A 17,820-nucleotide genomic window follows, 5' to 3' on the forward strand; every position below is an offset into this window, starting at 1 on the left:
GCTTCCTTAATCTGGGCTAACAGCCGGGGCTCCCTTGCGGGTTTGCCACCGCCATTCTCATGCACAGTCAAAACTAGGCTGGGCTTCCCTCGCCCACTTTTGCCTGCATGTGAGAACAGGCTCTCTCTCTCTCTGCTGTTGCATCTTCAGCCGTGCTAGGTGTGTTTTGCACGTCACCAAATTCCGCTGTACAAGAGTGGCCTTTTGGTGTCAGCTGCAGATGTCAGCATGCTGAGGATGTCAAATTTATTTAAAGGACAACAATCAAGTTTCTGGTCCTTGAGGTATGAAAGATCAACTTGAAAACGTGTGTGCAAATTTTGTTAAGTCTTCCAGTGGTCGGGGATGGGGCCTGAGTAGCATCTTGTCCCTCCCCAGAACAGAATAAGCCATACTGCAAAATAAACAGGTCTATTATTTGTGTTAGGGTTACACAGAATTCAACTTTGCTGGGTAATAAGGAGCCTAGAAAATCTTGGATTGGATTGTAGACATTGATTCCTCTAAGGCTTGCGCACATGTGCCCACTCACAAGTTTTTTGATGTCCACTCAGTTACTTTTAGATCCTGCTCTGGTTGAATCAGGAAGTCCCCACTCTGAATGTACATGCACACACACTGCCTTGATACTGCCGCCCAAAACAAAACTCATTCCGCACACAGCTGAAAAAAAATAGAGGGAACACTGATTGTAGATGTCTTTTTTTAGTAAAGGCAAAATCCAGGGGACCTATGATGAAGGTGGTGCAGGAGAGAGAGAATTCCCTACACAAGGGGAGAGTTGGAGGGTCTTGCATCTCTTACGAGCTAAAACTGTATCTCTAGCTCATTTGATCTGAAACTGATGTGGAGTGGGCATCTCCTGACAGGCTTCTGCGTGCCAGATGTTGCCTGCTGCAGCAGGAGGAGCATCCAGGCAGATGCTTTGGGAAGAGGCAACTGACCTGTTGTGGATGGTGGGAGAAAGAAACGGTCATGGGCATCCGGAGGTGGGGGTAGGCAAGAGGGGGCCGTTGCCCCTTCCATGGATTGAGCCAGTTCCATTGAATTCAATGGGGCTTAGTCCCAGGAAAGGGGGTATAGTAGGGCTATAGCAGTATAGTCTTAGCCCCACCCCGGAAAAGGTCCCGCAGATGCACATGGAAACATTGAGGTGGTTTGGAAATGTCCAAGCCAGCCTGCCTACCCATGGGATTAGGGACATGCATGAGCATATCTTGCTAATGCTCCTTTCCCAGCACATGTAGCCCTTCTTCTAATTGCAGGTTTTGGCGGGCGGGGGGTGGGGGGCTTCATCCAAACTGCCCCATGTTGTCGAAATACTGTATTAATTCTGGTTTTTAGATCATGTGTGAAAGACTAGTTGGTGTCCCCAAGCGATTAGGCGAAGGCACATCCAGGGGCAGAGTGGCATGTACTCAATCACGTTCCTAATTGCACGGTAGACCCAATATACTGTATGCCGAGTTTGGACTGTCGTTGTCACCCGATGCCTTTCCTTTATGGTTTCTGTTTCCTTTCTCACCTGCTGCTGAAACTGAGACAACCTCGTGTATCTTTTTGTTTTCCTTGTACAGAGCCGGAAGGACAAGGAAAGGCCCAAACAGAAGCACAAGAAGCGTTCAGAGTCACCCACCAGTCTCACACTGACCTCCGCACCCATTGTCACGGAGAAGGTAATGAAGCAGTCACAAGGGTTCAGATGTGTGTTTGCAAGGAGGTGCAAGGCTTTTTTGCAGCGTTAGCCAGGCCTGTCTTTATGCCATGTTTTGCACAAGCACAGTGATGTTTGGTATCAGGTCTAGAACATCTCAGGAATTTTCTTTTTAATAGCAATATGTTTCTAGCCCATATGGCTGTGAAGGTATGGTGAAATCTCAGAGGCTAGGAGGACTTCTTCATAGCTTCCAGTAACTAGTAGAAACACAATACATTATTTGCGGGGGGGGGGGGAGTAACAAATGCATTTAATTGTTCCTAATTCACATTGCAGAAGTCAGTTTTTCTGGATACACAAACTGCATTTACCTTTAGTGAAGAATGAGAATTTTTGCACACTCAGCCCTTTAATTCCTTTGAGCGTAGAATAAAATAGGACAGGTGACAAGAGAGAGAAAGAGAGAAATCCAAAGCTTTCCCCACCCACACCCCATCCAATTTGTTTCCATTCCTAATTGCTCACACTTCTATCCCCATCCTCCCTACACTTCCCCACCATTGGCAGACTCCAAGACCAGGGAATTCCATATTGCAGCTGTCTGCTGCCGACAATATAAATTGCTAAGCTAAACCCTCGAGTGGTTTTAGAAGCATGTCCCAGCTCGTTCTTGCAGCACATGCTTCGGCTCAGGCCTCCTATAGCATTAATAACATAATAGCAGAGCTTTGCTTGCTCTCTCTCTCTCTCTCTCTCTCTCTGAAGCCCACTGGTAACCCAAGTATAATGAGCAAGCTCTGTTTTTGAGGGCCAGATCTCAGATTGCAGGGCTCGCCTATTAGGGGAAGTCAGGTAGAGCAGAGCCTGCAGGAGGAATTCCATTTCCAGTTCTGTTTTCCAAGCCTCCAGTGATAGATTTCTATGGAAGACCTGTCTACTTGCTTGAATTGCAGGCTGTTCTGTTTGCATGTTATTCCTTCAACAGCGACAATTATTTGCTTCAGTAAAAGGCCCCACGGATGGGTTTTTTGTGCATGGGCTTTAGCTCATGGGCCAGTAGCGGCTCGTCCTGGTGAGCCGGCGGAAGGGGGGCGGACAACCAGTCAAAGTGCAACTGCCTTTAATTCCCAGCAGCTCCATTTGCACCCTTCTCTCTCTCATCCTGCCCCAGTCTGGTGTTAATGAGAGGTGCAGTGCCTGCCAGCTGGCTATTCATCAGGTAGAGCTCCGCGGGCTGGTAAGTGATTAACCAGTCTGCACAGCTTTACCTGATGAATGGCCAGCTTGCAGGCAGTGCAGCTCTTATTAACACCAGGGTGGGATGAGAGAGAAAGGCGCAAATGGAGCTACTGGGAAACCGAGACAGCTGTGCCTCATTTGTGCCCCCATAGGGAGCTGCCATATACTAAGTCAGACCATTGGTCCATCTAGCTCAGTATTGTCTACATAGACTGGCAGCGGCTTCTCCAAGGTTCCAGGCAGTGTTCTCTCTAATTTTTTTCATCTGTGTGCGGAATGAGTTTTGTTCTGGGTGGCAGTATCAAGGCAGTGTGTGCACACATGCATTTATTATTATTAATAATAATAATTATTATTATTATTACATTTATATCCCGCTCTTCCTCCAAGGAGCCCAGAGCGGTGTACTACATACTTGAGTTTCTCCTCACAACAACCCTGTGAAGTAAGTTGGGCTGAGAGAGAAGTGACTGGCTCAAAGTCACCCAGCTAGTATCATGGCTGAATGAGGATTTGAACTCGGGTCTCCCCGGTCCTAGTCCAGCACTCTAACCACTACACCACACTGGCTATTTAGAATGGGACCTTCCTGATTAAACCTGAACGGGATCTAAAATTAACTGAGCGGACATGCTTGTGAGAGAACACTGGTTGCAGGCAGGAATCTCTCTCAGCCCTATCTTGGAGATGCCAGGGAGGGAACTTGGAACCTTCTGCTCTTCCCAGAGCGGCTCCATCTCCTAAGGGGAACATCTTACAGTGCTCACATATCAAGTCTCCCATTCATATGCAAGAGGGCAGACCCTGCTTAGCTATGGGGACAAGTCATGCTTGCTACCACAAGACCAGCTCTCCTCTCTTCACCTGCAAAAGCTCTTCACCAGAGCTGAAAATGGGATAAGTATACATGCCATGAGCAGTGATCCCGTTTCCAAACCACTTCCAACAGTCTAAAAATCTGTTTCCTCTCTCAACATTAAATGTGATTCAGCCACAGACATGTCACCCAGATTGCACTGCATCATGGACATTGCAGTGCTAAACATGGCACCACTCTCATGTTCAGCTCTTCATTGCATTTGCTATTGCAGGAGCTGGTGAGATTGTAGCAGGTGGATTTTAAAAATGGAGCTAGTTTGAAATGAATCTGTTAAACTACTGTGAGAGTACATAGTAGGCTCTTTCACATGATCAAAAGCTGGATGGGAGGAGCTTCCAGCCAGGACCCCAGACCTTACGCACTTCCAAGAACTAGTCATGTGTCTGCAAAAATCGAGGTAGGAGGACGGGGAAGTGACCATGTACTAGCCCCGATCTGGGTAAGGATGACGCAGCCAGCTGACCTTGTTTACCCAACATCGTATCAAAAGGTAAAGGTAAAGTGTGATGTCGAATCGGTGTCGACTCCTGGCGACCACAGAGCCTTGTGGTTGTCTTTGGTAAAATACAGGAGGGGTTTACCATTGCCATCTCCCACACAGTATGAGAAGATGTCTTTCAGCATCTTCTTATATCGCTGCTGCCCAATATAGATGTTTCTGGAAACATACCAACAGGGATTCGAACCGGCAACCTCTGGCTTGCTAATTGAGTCATTTCCCCACTGCGCCATTAGGTGGCTTCATTGTATCTAGGCTGGAGGAAAAGTGCCATCCTGCACTGTCCTACCCAGATCATGACTAGCACACGATCACTTCCCCATCCTCCTAATTCTATTTTTGCCATCCCATGATTGGTTCTCAGGAGTGTACATGAGTCTGGGATCCTGACTGGATGCTGCTCCTACTCAGCTTTTGATCATGTGAATGAGCTGAGTGTGTGTGAATATCAGCGTGATCCACTGAAAACCCAATCAAACTGAGTTCCGCTTTTAAAGAATTGTGGTGGCAAGGCTAATGCTCAGTTGGCTACAGCGCCAATCAGTTGGAGTACAGCGCCAGTTGGAGTACAGCTCAGTTGGAGTACAGCGCCAATCAAATTAGGGGCTCACGGATGCTTATTGGTATTACAAAGGAGTTTAGTCTTGTGAAGCATAAGACCCACTTGGGGCTGTGTGGAAATTCTCTGCAGTACAGCATATCGTGAGTCACTAAAAGACAAAGGAGCTGTGGTCTGGTCCGGAGCAGCAGGAATTTAGAATACCAGTAACTGGCCAACGTGTGGTGCAATTCTCGGATTCAGCATATATTCAATAAAATATTTCATAAGAACAGCCCTGCTGGATCAAGCCCAAGGCCCATCTAGTCCAGCATCCTGTTTCTCACAGTGGCCCACCAGATGCTGCTGGAAGCCACAAGCAGGAGTTGAGGGCGTGCCCTCTCTCCTGCCATTTCCCCCCTGCAACTGGTTCTCAGAGCCATCCTGCCTTTTGAGACTGGAGGTGGCCCACAGCCCTCCAAATAGTAGCCATTGATGGACCTCTCCTCCATGAAGTTATCCAAACCCCTCTTAAAGCCATCCAGGTTGTTGGCTGTCACTACATCCTGTGGCAGAGAGTTCCACAAGTGGATCACGCGTTGTGTGAAAAAGTTGTCAAGGGACAACAGAACATAGAGTGCATGGGAGAGGGAGGCAGGGAGGCTGAAACAAGAAATTTGTTTGTCAGGCTCAAACCCGAAGCCCTGCAGGTCAGGCACTATTTTCCTACTTAGAGCCATGATGACTGCTGATCAGAGGAGAGAACTCAGGCTGGTTTAACAGCAACATAGACCACAGCCCTCCTAGTCCTGGGAGAGAATCAGGTAATTTGAAAAAGCCAATCCCCTGCCACTACCTGCTATCAAATAATTTAATTTCCTGATTAAGAAAATTATCTGGCCCATCCTAGCTTCTCTCTCAGCCCCAGGAGCCATCATAGAGCTACCTAAGAGCCGTCTTGCTCTGAGGGGGGAAGAGAAGTGACAAAGTTTAAAGAGCTCAGTATGTAAAGAGGTAAACACATTACTTGCTGTATGGTTCTTTATTGATGCTTTTATGTAAAGCCCTTGGGAGGTTCACCTGAAAGCAGTATATAAGTGCCAGTAGTAGTAATAATAATAATAATATTTATCATTTTGGGGATTTATATCCCACCTTCCTGACCAAAGTCACCCCAAGGCTATTGTAAGCTATAGACCTGCTGTTCTCCTTTAATCATGGCAGCTCATAGCTGAGGAAAGCCATGAGATCTTCCTCTGTGCATCCTAGACTGCCTGCTGGTTGCCCACTCACCCCCCAATCAGAGTTCCCTCTAAGGTGTGCACATGTGCCAATGCTCACAGGTTTTTTGATGTCCACTCAGTTCATTTTAGATCCCGCTCAGGTTGAATCAGGAAGGCCCCATTCTGAGTGCACGTGCACACACACTGCCTTGATATTGTCACCCAGAACAAAACTCATTCTGCACACAGATGAAAAAAACTTAGAGGGAACATTGCTCCCAATCCATGGAAGACTAAAGCTTACAAGAACTTGGACCTGTGCATCTTACAATGCGGCTTATGGGCTCAGTGATCTGGGGACTAAGAGGCAACCCCCTCTCCTTGGAGGCAGCGGAGTGGGAGGGGATAGTGCTAAAGTCCCCAGCAGAAGCTCTGGTTCTCATTGGTGGTTTGCTCCATGCCTCATCCACATAGGTGCAGCGTTTGAAATATACAGACAGCTGCTGGACAGTGTCAAATGGGACCCTGGTAGAGCTTGCTTTCACTTCTTGAACACATCAGCTTAATCATCTTACCCCAGAAACTCCTCTGTTACACTGGTTTGAATAATTCCTGGGGAAACTGCCATCTGCCCTGAAATCCTATCCAGTTTAATTAAACTGGATTATTTTAATTGGATTTCGCCCTGGTTTGGTTTAGCTTAACTCTGTTGCCTGTTTCTCCTGAAGAGGCCTAGCAACTTGTCATATTTCCCCACTCCATCTTTAAAACATGTCTGTTTAATGTGAGAGAATTAAAGTGCCAGTGGCATTAGACCCACAATGCAGATTATGTGAATATTCCTATAGGTTGGGTGAGAGGCTCAGATTCTGTTTGCCCAGTCTTTAGTAAGCCCAGAACCCCCTTGTTGTTGTGGACTAAATGGTGCCTAGTAACATCCTGAATTCTGAGGTAAAGAGAAATCATGGATAGTCTGTGCTGAAACGTTAGTGTTCATTTATTTGTGGAGGCTTGTGGGCAGAGTTCACAAGGTCCCTTTGTAGTCTCAGGGGCAAACCGCTGACTTCTGTAACATGTGAATACTGTAGGCGAGTGGTTAGAAACCACATGGGGTACATTAAGGAGAAGTAACTGGCAGCCCAGCAGCTTAGTTTTGCCCCCAGGGGTTTTCCATCTGGTCCTTAGCACTGCTCTTGATCCCAAGGTCCCCTCCTCATTATGACTCACAGCTGCTTCCCCCCCCCAAGACAAAAGTAAAAGGCTCTTTAACCCCCTCCTCCCCAGGGGAGCAGCAACAGAAGCTTTGCAAGCCAAGGTGCAGGCAAGTGGGAATGGACAGCTGAGATGCATGATGAGAGGCCACAGCTGTGGGAGGCAGCACTTGTTTCCAGATTTGGAAGGAGTGCTTAGGATTCATGAGGTCAGAAGGCTGAGCTGGAGAAGATGGAAGTTGGAACCTAAAGTGCAGCAAGCAAAAGGCACTCCTTTATTGCTCAGGCAAATGCGGAAGGCTTGCCTCCTAGTATTTATGCCAGGCTCGACCAGTCCAGAGGCTTTATACTACATGCCAGTTGCAAAGGCTGCTGTTACATACCCCATTCCCTTCTGTGCTTGAAAGATGTATTTATGCAGGACATTTTTTGGCCCCACTTTTCAGTGTCTGATTCTCGGAGATAACGCCTGACTACACACAGAGCCTCAGATCTTGATATTTATGGTTCAGGCCTCAGAGTTCCTGTCCTGACAAAGAGCAAGTTTCTACCAAAACCATTTTTGAATGAGGAAAATAAATGCACTTTGCTTCGATCTGGAGGATAGGGAGGAAGAGGACATTCTGTGAGGGTCTGGGGGCCCAGTCAGGACTGCAAGCCCTTCATTGTGAGGAAAAGAATTGATGCTAAATTTAGATCATGCTTGAGGATGTCTGTGCAAAAGTTTCCCCCCTTGTATCCATAAAGAGTGTTCAGATCTTGTGAGATTTTTGTAATCAACGTTGGAACAGAACCAGCAGCATTTTGAACCGCTGGCTTGGGCTCTCTGCAATACAGAAGAGAGCTTGTACAGGAGACTCTAGGGCTTGTCGTTTGGGGAGACTGAAAGAAGTGTGCTTTAAGTGACACGCTTTCTCAAGAATGACAAGTCCCAGAGTCCTGTAGCTGGCTTTTCCGGTGCACAGACAGGAGGAGCCAATAGAGATGTGCACGGAACCAGGCAGGGGAAGTTCGAACGCGGGGGGGTTGGCTTTAAGGGCGGAGGAGGGTGCACTTACCCCTCCCTCCGCCTTTTCCCCGCCGGCACTCCATTGCAAACTAATCCGGCGGGGCAGCAGCGTACCTCCCTGCTGCCCCGTCCACACCTCGGACCGGAAGTAAACGGAAGTACCTGGCATGCGTGCACACGTCAGGCATGCGTGCATGCACATCGCACATAAAGGGCCTCCGAACTGGTTCCGTGCACATCCCCAGGAGCCAACAGAGTATGACATCTGGCTGGCAGCAGCAGGGAGGTACAAGTGCCATAATCATCAGGGATGCTAAAATCCTAGGGGCAGCAGCAGCTAATGCTGCTAGTCTGATATGAATACATATGTGAGTAAATGAATCAGGCCTCTGGTCTCTCCACCACCACCACTACTACTCCATAATGCTCTGGCCTCCAGAGTATAGAGAAGTGACACTACTGGGATATAAGATTTGGAGCTCTCCTTCTGGCTCCAGTCTGGAGCCTGCATTGGGATCACTTTCAAGTGATCATAAGCGTTGGGCAGCAGGTGCCACGCCAAAAATAGTGCAAGGAAGGTGCTCCATGTCTGTCTGAAGCACCAAAGTTTGTAAGGAGGGACAGCGAATTTCTCCAAAACCTAGCACAAATGTCTGGAGTTTGCGGGAGAGAGCCCATCGCTAAGTATGTTGGGAAAGCCCTATACTGGAATAAAAGAATTGTCCTGCCCAGTCAGACCCACATCCATCAGCATCTTATTTACTGTCAAATTCCAGACAAAATACAGCTGTCCTAGTCTGTTGCACCAAAACCAACAAAGAATTAAAGACCAGCACATTTATTGGGATGTGAGTAGCAGCCTTCAGCAGGTCAGTGGATATATCATGAACACAGAGAGAAGGTGAGCTGGGGAAATGTTCCTACCAAGTGAGGCCAAGCAGTACAAGAGATCATTATGCAGCACACAAAATCCAATCAAAAGAGTAAAAGACCCAGTCAAAGCGAATGTGACTCCCGACTGCTGATGAATTGCAAACGCAAGATGAATAGTGTATATACGGTGAACACTTAAAGAGGGACAACTGCTTTTTGCAAGCAGTTAGCCACTCCCAGATTCTGTTGAGCTCAAGCGTGATAATGCCACATCTGCAAATGAACTCCAACTCAGCAGTGTTACCCAGAAGTCTGTCTTTGAAACTTGTTTTGATCAAGTATGGAAACTTGCAAGTCGATTACAACCTCCCTAGGCATTCTATATACCCTCGATAGTGACACCTCTCTCATACCCCCTTAACATTAAGGGTTGTCAGACTCCATAGACAGACAATGAGGAGCTTCACACGATTACTGTAAAGTGCCTCGATGAGGTCTGTGGGGAGAGCGGGCTTAGTCTGCTCTCCCCGCAGACAATCATGCCCGGAGCCCTGGGCAGCCGGATCGGCCACCCACACAACTATGGGCTCCGTGACGTAGCCAGTGGGGGCTGGGGAGATTGGGGCTGCCTGGCCCCTGGAAGTCCCCGGATGCCCCGCACAAGTGCACGGGACATTTGGGGGGAACCCCTGAGGCCACACAGGAGTCTACTCATGTGTTGCCACGCACCACAGCAGCACACAAGCAATAAAATGAGGTTAACAGAGCCCTCACTCCGTTAACCTCATTTAAGGGGAGGGGGAATTAAGTGGACTAGCCGCCTGGGAACACTGGGCTCACCAGCGAGCTCGCTGATTCCCACGATCGGTAGAAAGCGGGCTAGTCTCCCTTAGCCCGCTTTCTACTAACTGCGGGAATAGTGTTGATATATAAAGGAGAGAAAGAAACAAAGCAAAAGGGCAAGCTGGAGGTCAAAATATCTCGACCTGGGTAGAAAGTGTTTAAAGGCACTGTAGGGATTGAGCAGTGAATACAGGTGAAACTCGGAAAATTAGAATATCGTGCAAAAGTCCATTAATTTCAGTAATGCAAATTAAAAGGTGAAACTGATATATGAGACAGACGCATTACATGCAAAGCGAGATAAGTCAAGCCTTAATTTGTTATAATTGTGATGATCATGACGTACAGCTCATGAAAACCCCAAATCCACAATCTCAGAACATTAGAATATTACATGGAACCAAGAAGACAAGGATTGAAGAATAGAACAATATCGGACCTCTGAAAAGTGTAAGCATGCATATGTATTCAGTACTTGGTTTGGGCCCCTTTTGCAGCAATTACTGCCTCAATGCGGCGTGGCATGGATGCTATCAGCCTGTGGCACTGATGAGGTGTTATGGAAGACCAGGATGCTTCATTAGCGGCCTTCAGCTCTTCTGCATTGTTTGGTCTCATGTCTCTCATCCTTCTCTTGGCAATGCCCCATAGATTCTCTATGGGGTCAGGTCAGGCGAGTTTGCTGGCCAGTCAAGCACAGTACACTGTATACTTTTCAGAGGTCCGATATTGTTCTATTCTTCAATCCTTGTCTTCTTGGTTCCATGTAATATTCTAATTTTCTGAGATTGTGGATTTGGGGTTTTCATGAGCTGTACGCCATGATCATCACAATTATAACAAATTAAGGCTTGACTTATCTCGCTTTGCATGTAATGCGTCTGTCTCATATATCAGTTTCACCTTTTAATTTGCATTACTGAAATTAATGGACTTTTGCACGATATTCTAATTTTGCGAGTTTCACCTGTACATCAAGAAAGAGAAAGGGAGTTCCTCAAAGAGGGTGGAGAAGAGAGCTGAGCAGTAGAACCACAAAACCTAGGTTAATAAAAGTAAGAAGGCACCAGAAGAATGAAAAAAAAATGTGATGGAGGGGAGAAAAGGAGAGGGAGGAGTAGATAAAGAGAAGCTAAAGACTGTAAACACGCAAATACCAAAAGTTTAAATGAAATACATTGAGGAAATGAAGACTGCTTCTGGCTATTTTGATCGGCAGCCATCCCAAATTCCGGTGGTCCATGTAATTAATTAAGCTCTTTTCAAAGTCATGTAATCTGTACCTCTCAGCACTCAGTGGCAATGAGTTCCATTGGTATAATATGTGCTTCTGCTCAAAAGCTGCTTTGTTTTTTTAAACAATAAATCATCTTGAGCTTTAATATTTGAAGAGAATGACTGATTCCCCATCCCCATTTTCTCTGTTTGTGATCTTATAAGCTTCTGCAACATCTGTTCTTAGTCATTGTAGAGTTGGCCACAAACCTCTGCAAGATACCTCCTATTCTACCACCTCTACCACTATGGCAGTGAGTAGTCTGGAAGAGGTTAAAATTGCCCATTAAGAAAATTATACAGCTGCACAAGACAACCTGTTAGGGGGCCCAGAGTTAAAACTGCAAACAGCAAGATATCTCTGCAGGTCAGGACAAAGGTGAGGCTACAGAGATGTGTGTGAGGCCCAGGGGTAGAGTGGGGAGGGAGGGTGTTTGAGACAAGTCAGGATTACATGGAATTAGTGAAATTTCTCCCTGGGGCTTATCAAGGGTTTTTAAATGAGCACATCCATTCATTTTGTGTAAAACACCCAGAGCACAGAAGATAATATCGCTCCAGACTAAAGATTTGGGATAATTATGGTTAGACTGTAATAAAAAAAGAAATATGTGTCTACACGCACACACGTGTATGTACACACACAGATTAAGTTGTTTTAATTTTGTGTTGTATTATTTCTGTTGTGCCATCAATATACTTGGCACTTTGCAGTACTGCAGAAACCAAAAGTGACAGGTACCCAGAACCTTGCAGTCTTACAGTCGACATATTGACAATTGGGGGCAGGGTGATAATAGAGGGAGGGGAGGGAGAAACGAACATATCAGGGGATGAATGTGCAAAAGCAATGTGCTTGGGTTCAGTTTCAATTCAGTGTAAGAAGTTGGGTTTATTATTTAAAGTGCAAAAGAGATGAAAACAAAGGATTTTTAATCTTGTCATATCCCATCCTCTGTGAGTCTGTCTCTGCCATCTCCTGAACTGCTTTGCTAGTTTGGGCAGGAAAAGATGATAGACATTAAGGTGGTTCTCGTGAGTTGTGTGCACTCTTGTTTTGTGATTGTGTGCACGTAAAAAGCCAGGAAAGAGGCAGGGGAAGTGATCGCCTGCAAGACTCCCACTGGGTAGGAGAGCTTTTTGTCTTATCTCATTAAAAGCTGGATACAGCTGCTGGATAGAATGGAGCTCTCCTACCCAGCAGGAGCCTTGCACACAATCACTTCCCTACCTCCTACCTTGCTTTTTACTTGTACATGAGCACAAAACAGGAGCGTGCACAGCTCCTAAACTTGGGTAGGCCACTTGTCCTTCCCAAATAACGGTAATAAGAACTAGCCTTGCATTGGGGGAATGTGAGATTCGTTGTGTGGGAGAGAGCTCCCTAAATGTTTGTTTCCCTTAGGAAGGGAAAGTGGCGTATCACTTCTTTAGCAAGGCATTTGTGCCTTGGTGACGCCAGCAGCCACTGCACCAGCTCCCAGCCTCATCTTAGACCTGTTCTCATGCCTAACGCATAGGCATTCTTTTCATGAAGCAAAGACTGCCATGCTTAACAGGATTGGAAGTAAGAGTCAAGAATGAATGTGCATATGCAGAGGTGAGCAGTAACCAGCACACACCCATCTTCTCTGCTACAGCCCATCTCCATGGGTGTTTCCATCTCCACATAATGAACCCTGAGAATGCTTTGGTATACATTAATGTAGGGAATGCAACCAGAGCTGTCCATGGATGCAGCTGCAGTTTCCTGGCATCACTGACTGAGATTATGGCAGCACTTTTGTTTCAGCTGCCCTGCATCACAAGCAGTGCTTCCAGGTAGCTACAGTTGTATCTATGTATGGCACAGGTCACATATTATATTATCCATGTGAATGAGTGAGCTGGGAGAGGAGAGCTGGTCTGGTGGTAGCAAGCATGACTTGTCCCCATAGCTAAGCAGGGTGTGCCCTGGTTGCATCTGAATGGGAGACTTGATGTGTGAGCACTGCAAGATATTCCCCTCAGGAGATGAAGCTGCTCTGGGAAGAGCAGAAGGTTCCAAGTTCCCTCCCTGGCAGCATCTCCAAGAGAGGGCTGAGAGAGATTCCTACCTGCAACCTTGGAGAAGCCGCTGCCAGTCTGTGAAGACAATACTGAGCTAGATAGACCTGTGGTCTGACTCACTATATGGCAATTTACTATGTTTCCTATGAGAGTCATCATCACATGGAGAAAACATTCAATGAGGCTCTACACACGATCCGTTCAATGAGGCTCTGCACACGATCCATGCGTAGAGCCCAATCGGGCTTTGTGGGGAGAACGGGCTTAGCCCGCTGGGCGGCCAGATCAGCTGCCCACACGATTACCGGCTCCATCACAGAGCCAGTAGGGGTGGCAGGGATTGGGGGCCGGCTGGCTGGCCCCCAGAAGGCCCAGAATGCCCCATGCAAGTGTGTGGGGCATTCTGGGGAGACCCCCAATGCCGGGAGGCTTGTTTTAGCCTCCTGGTAGGGGTCTCCTTGTGAGTCACCACAGAGCCGTGCCGTGGCTACTCACAATCAGATGAACAGGGTTAGCGGAGCGTGCGCTCCACTAACCTCGTTTGGGGGGTGGCATTTATGGAGGTTTGCTGCTGGGAGCCACATGGCAGCTCACAACCAGGAGAAACCGGGCTAGGCTCCGTAGCCCAGTTTCTCCTGGTTGTGAGAATAACCTCAATATCTGAGATGCTGGTGGCCCTTACTTTTTATTATAGTTTGATGAATCCAAGTTCATCATCAAGTTAATGCTTAACTTGACGGACATCTCTGGAGAATGATGTTGAAACAGCTGTAGAGAGTGGGGGGTTTAAAAGGAGTGAGGAGGAAGAACACTGGCTGTGGCAGGGAGAATGGTGCAGCAGCGGAAGAGCTGGGAAGGGAGTGTGTCATGGCCTCTGATCCAGGTCCTCCCCAAATGTGGGACAAGGTGGACAGTTCAGGGGATCAGACAGGATAGAAAGGCTCTATAACCTAGGCCCTAAGTGGCCCTGAACCACTGGGACCTGCAGGGCAGAACCGAGGGAACCCGAGCTAGCACCCTCCACCACAATCCAAGAACATTGCGCTGCCTCCGCCCTTTGACTTGGAGAAGTCCCCCAAAGACTGCCCGCCCCACTAAGGTCCCCCAGCACTCCTGCAGCCAGCATCTAAGAAAATCAGGCAAGATCCCTTTATGCAACAAAGCCTTCCCCAGGGAAGGGTAAGAGCCCATTCATTCAACCCAGACAGCAGCAGCTATAAAAATAACCAGCCATCTGCTCCGAGGAGAGCTGGTCTTGTGGTAGCAAGCATGACTTGTCCCCATAGCTAAGCAGGGTCTGCCCTGGTTGCATCTGAATGGGAGACTTGCTGTGTGAGCACTGCAAGATATTCCCCTCAGGGGATGAAGCCGCTCTGGGAAGAGCAGAAGGTTTCAAGTTCCCTGCCTGGCTTCTCCAAGATAGGGCTGAAAGAGATTCCTGCCTGCAACCTTGGAGAAGCTGCTGCCAGTCTGTGAAGACAATACTGAGCTAGATAGACCAATGGTTTGACTCAGTATATGGCAGTTTCCTATGTTCCTATGTTTCCTAAGCAGCCACTGGAGCAGCAATGTTACTATACCCAGCTCTTTGGTGTCCCTGCTTGGAGCTAGCTCAGATCCTGGCCCCTTCCTGTGTGAAGGCCCTTTCCTGCGTGCATGACAATCAAGCCTTCTTCAACACTGGCACACAGAGCAAAGTCCCCTCTAATGACTTTGTTGGAAGGGCAGCAACCCTTGGGAGGAGGCAGTCCTTCAGATATCCAGGGCCCAAACCATTACACCTGGAAACAAGAAGGCAAGCAAAGAGCAAGGAGGGACAGGATTTCGTAAAACAGTAGAGCTCCCATCTAGCTAAGCAGTTTACCTGGAGAAGTAAACTAATACATACCTGCAGAGAGCATCCCATGTCCTGGTGCCTAGAGGGGCAGAGTCCTTAAGGAAAATGGAGCAAGCTGGGCCCATTCTGATTATATGGGTGGAAGATATTGGCATCACGTCCCCCAGATCTCCTCCCACAATGGTGTCTCCAAATATGGAAACATGACTGACATAGCTAGTGGATCAGGAGAGAGTCCAATTGTATGAGCAATATAGGTGGATGCAACAACTGGCTATGCACCCGCAGCACATTGAGGAAATGTCCACTGCCCTGCGATGATCACAGAATGAGCTGTTATCAGGTGATGGGATTGCTGAAAGTCTTTCCCCCAAAGCAGAAGTGGGACCCTTGTGGGAGAAACCATGGCTCTGTCAGTCACTGGATCACAGTGTTAGTGAAGATCGTTGTGTGGCACAATATACACATTTCTGAAAGGGTAGCTATGGCAGCTTGAAGAGTAGTGGGCCCCATCTTGATTGCATGCCTTCCAGTCCTAGCCCAAGAAGCAGCACATAACCTAGATTCTATAAAGGCAGATGACTACACCAAAGTAAAACCTGCCGTTCTCAACACGCAGAAGTGTTCCCATCAGAAATGGTGGATTACCTCTAGGCCCTCACCCATAAATGAGAAGTTATAGTGCAGGGAGTAGATGAGATGCTCAGTTTGAGGATATCAGAGTCCATAGCTTCTGGCATAGTCCTTGTTCCAAAGTCTGATGGCAGGTACAGACTTACGTAGATTTTCAGAAGATGAATTCTGTTTCTAACTCCTAGATGCCTCAACTAGACAAACTCCCAAAAAGATGAGGTCAAAGCAAATATTGATCCACCCTAGATTTTACTAATGGATACTGACAGTAATATCTGCCAGGGTCATTGGAACATAGGAAACTGCCATTTACTGAGTCAGACCATTGGTCCATCTAGCTCAGTATTGTCTACACAGACTGGCAGCAGCTTCTCCAAGGTTGCAGGCAGGAATCTCTCTCAGCCCTATCTTGGAGATGCTGATCCATTGGTGAAGTCTGGCATGGATACCTAGCCTGACCTAATCCAAGGAAAACCATAAAAAACCTAGCCTAATTCCTCCTCTCAAGGAAAATAATAGCCTTTCTTATACCCTGAGGACTGTTCCAGTTACCTTCAGGCTCCATAAAACAGTTTTTCAAAGACTTGTGGATAAGACAATGAACAATTGTTTTGACATTTGTGGATACCTTTATTGAAGACATTATTAACTTCAGCAACACCTAAGAACACCATCTTGAAATTTGGGGGGAAATCCTGTGGCCCCTCCACCAGTCCAGTTCATTGATAGCCCCATTAAATGTCGGATTAGCCATTCACAACTTCAATATTTGTTGTTTTTGTGCTGGCCTTTTGCTGCGAAACGTAACATCTGATTCAGTGGTTGGGGACAGAAGAGGTACAGCTTGGCCAGTGTGGGGCAAAGTGCAGATTCTTTGGGACTGCCCTTGGTCTACCACTAAAAAGAAAATTTGACAGTGTTGGGGACTCATGGGGAACTACTGGAGATTCATCCTGATTTTTGCTTTATTGGACATTCAGTTGACTGATCTGATGGGAGGAAAACAAACTAAGGTTAGGTGGACAAATACTTGTGTGCAGCTTTTGAAGCTCTATGGACTTCATTTTTAACATTTTATAAGGGCTGCAGTATGGGAAGAACTCAAATATTTAAACCAAGGGCCTAACAGGTTTTTCCCCTCCACGTGGTCTACCAAACTGGGTGCCACCATGTTAATGTAAGTGTGTGTGTGTGTGTGTGTGTGTGTGTGTGTGTGTGTGTGTGTGTGTGTTGTCTAATAACAATGGCTTGATACATTTGATCTCTATAGAACAGGGCTGCTCAACTTCAGCCCTCCTGCAGATGTTGGCCTACAACTCCATAATCCATGGCTATTGGCCACTGTGTCTTATGGGAATTGTAGTCCAAAAACAGCTGGAGGGCCAGAGTTGAGCAGGCCTGCTATAGAACTACCTCCTGATCACAAATAGCTGGGTAGCACATCCCTCCTGAGCCCCCTGACATCCATTCTCTCTCACTTCCGACAAGGGATTATGGGATAGCAATTTCTGGCAGGGAGTGTTTGGAGTTGGCTCGCAGGAAAGATTGTTGCTGCTGCTTCAAAGCTGAATGTGGGACTCTTCCCGCCAACTCTCCCACCCTCTCTCATTCCCCTCCTCTCCAGTGTTCTCCTGGCAGGCACATACTAGTGCAATTAGACTCTCTCTTTCATCACCCGTGGAGTGTCCGTTCACGGAGCTGTCTGGAGCTGACATGCTAAGAAGATTATTCTCAAGGTCTCAGTGAAACTTAAAACCTGGCTGCTTAGCTTGACTTGTAGACAATTAACCCACTGTTTCCTCAGTGGGGTGGGGGGTGGGGGCGGAAATCCAAACTTGGTGCCATGAGACGAACGGAAAGGGCCTTGGTTCAGACAGGGAAGCCTGAGGCATTAAGGTGGAAAATGACAACAATAAAATAAAACAACCTTGCATATATTAGGCTGGTCCTCTTGACCCAAAGCTGGAGAGGAACCAGACTCCAAGAGCCATGTGCGCTCCCGAGAAACAGTTGTGTGTCGACAAAAATTAAGGGAAGAGGAGGGGGAAGGCATC

General features: G+C 47.3%; 1 protein-coding gene across 5 annotated transcripts in view; it reads left to right on the forward strand.

Annotated features, from left to right (window-relative positions):
* MLLT6 (MLLT6, PHD finger containing) overlaps positions 1–17,820 on the forward strand; it is a 138,477-nt gene that overhangs the window by 58,420 nt on the left and 62,237 nt on the right. For all 5 annotated transcript variants that reach the window (XM_053259997.1, XM_053260000.1, XM_053259999.1 and 2 more), the window contains one exon: positions 1,578–1,676. In XM_053259997.1, the coding sequence (XP_053115972.1) occupies positions 1,578–1,676 (99 nt within the window). The remainder of the gene's footprint in view (positions 1–1,577; positions 1,677–17,820) is intronic.

The sequence above is a fragment of the Hemicordylus capensis genome, chromosome 6 (genome assembly GCF_027244095.1).
Source record: "Hemicordylus capensis ecotype Gifberg chromosome 6, rHemCap1.1.pri, whole genome shotgun sequence".
NCBI classification, from domain to species: domain Eukaryota; kingdom Metazoa; phylum Chordata; class Lepidosauria; order Squamata; family Cordylidae; genus Hemicordylus; species Hemicordylus capensis.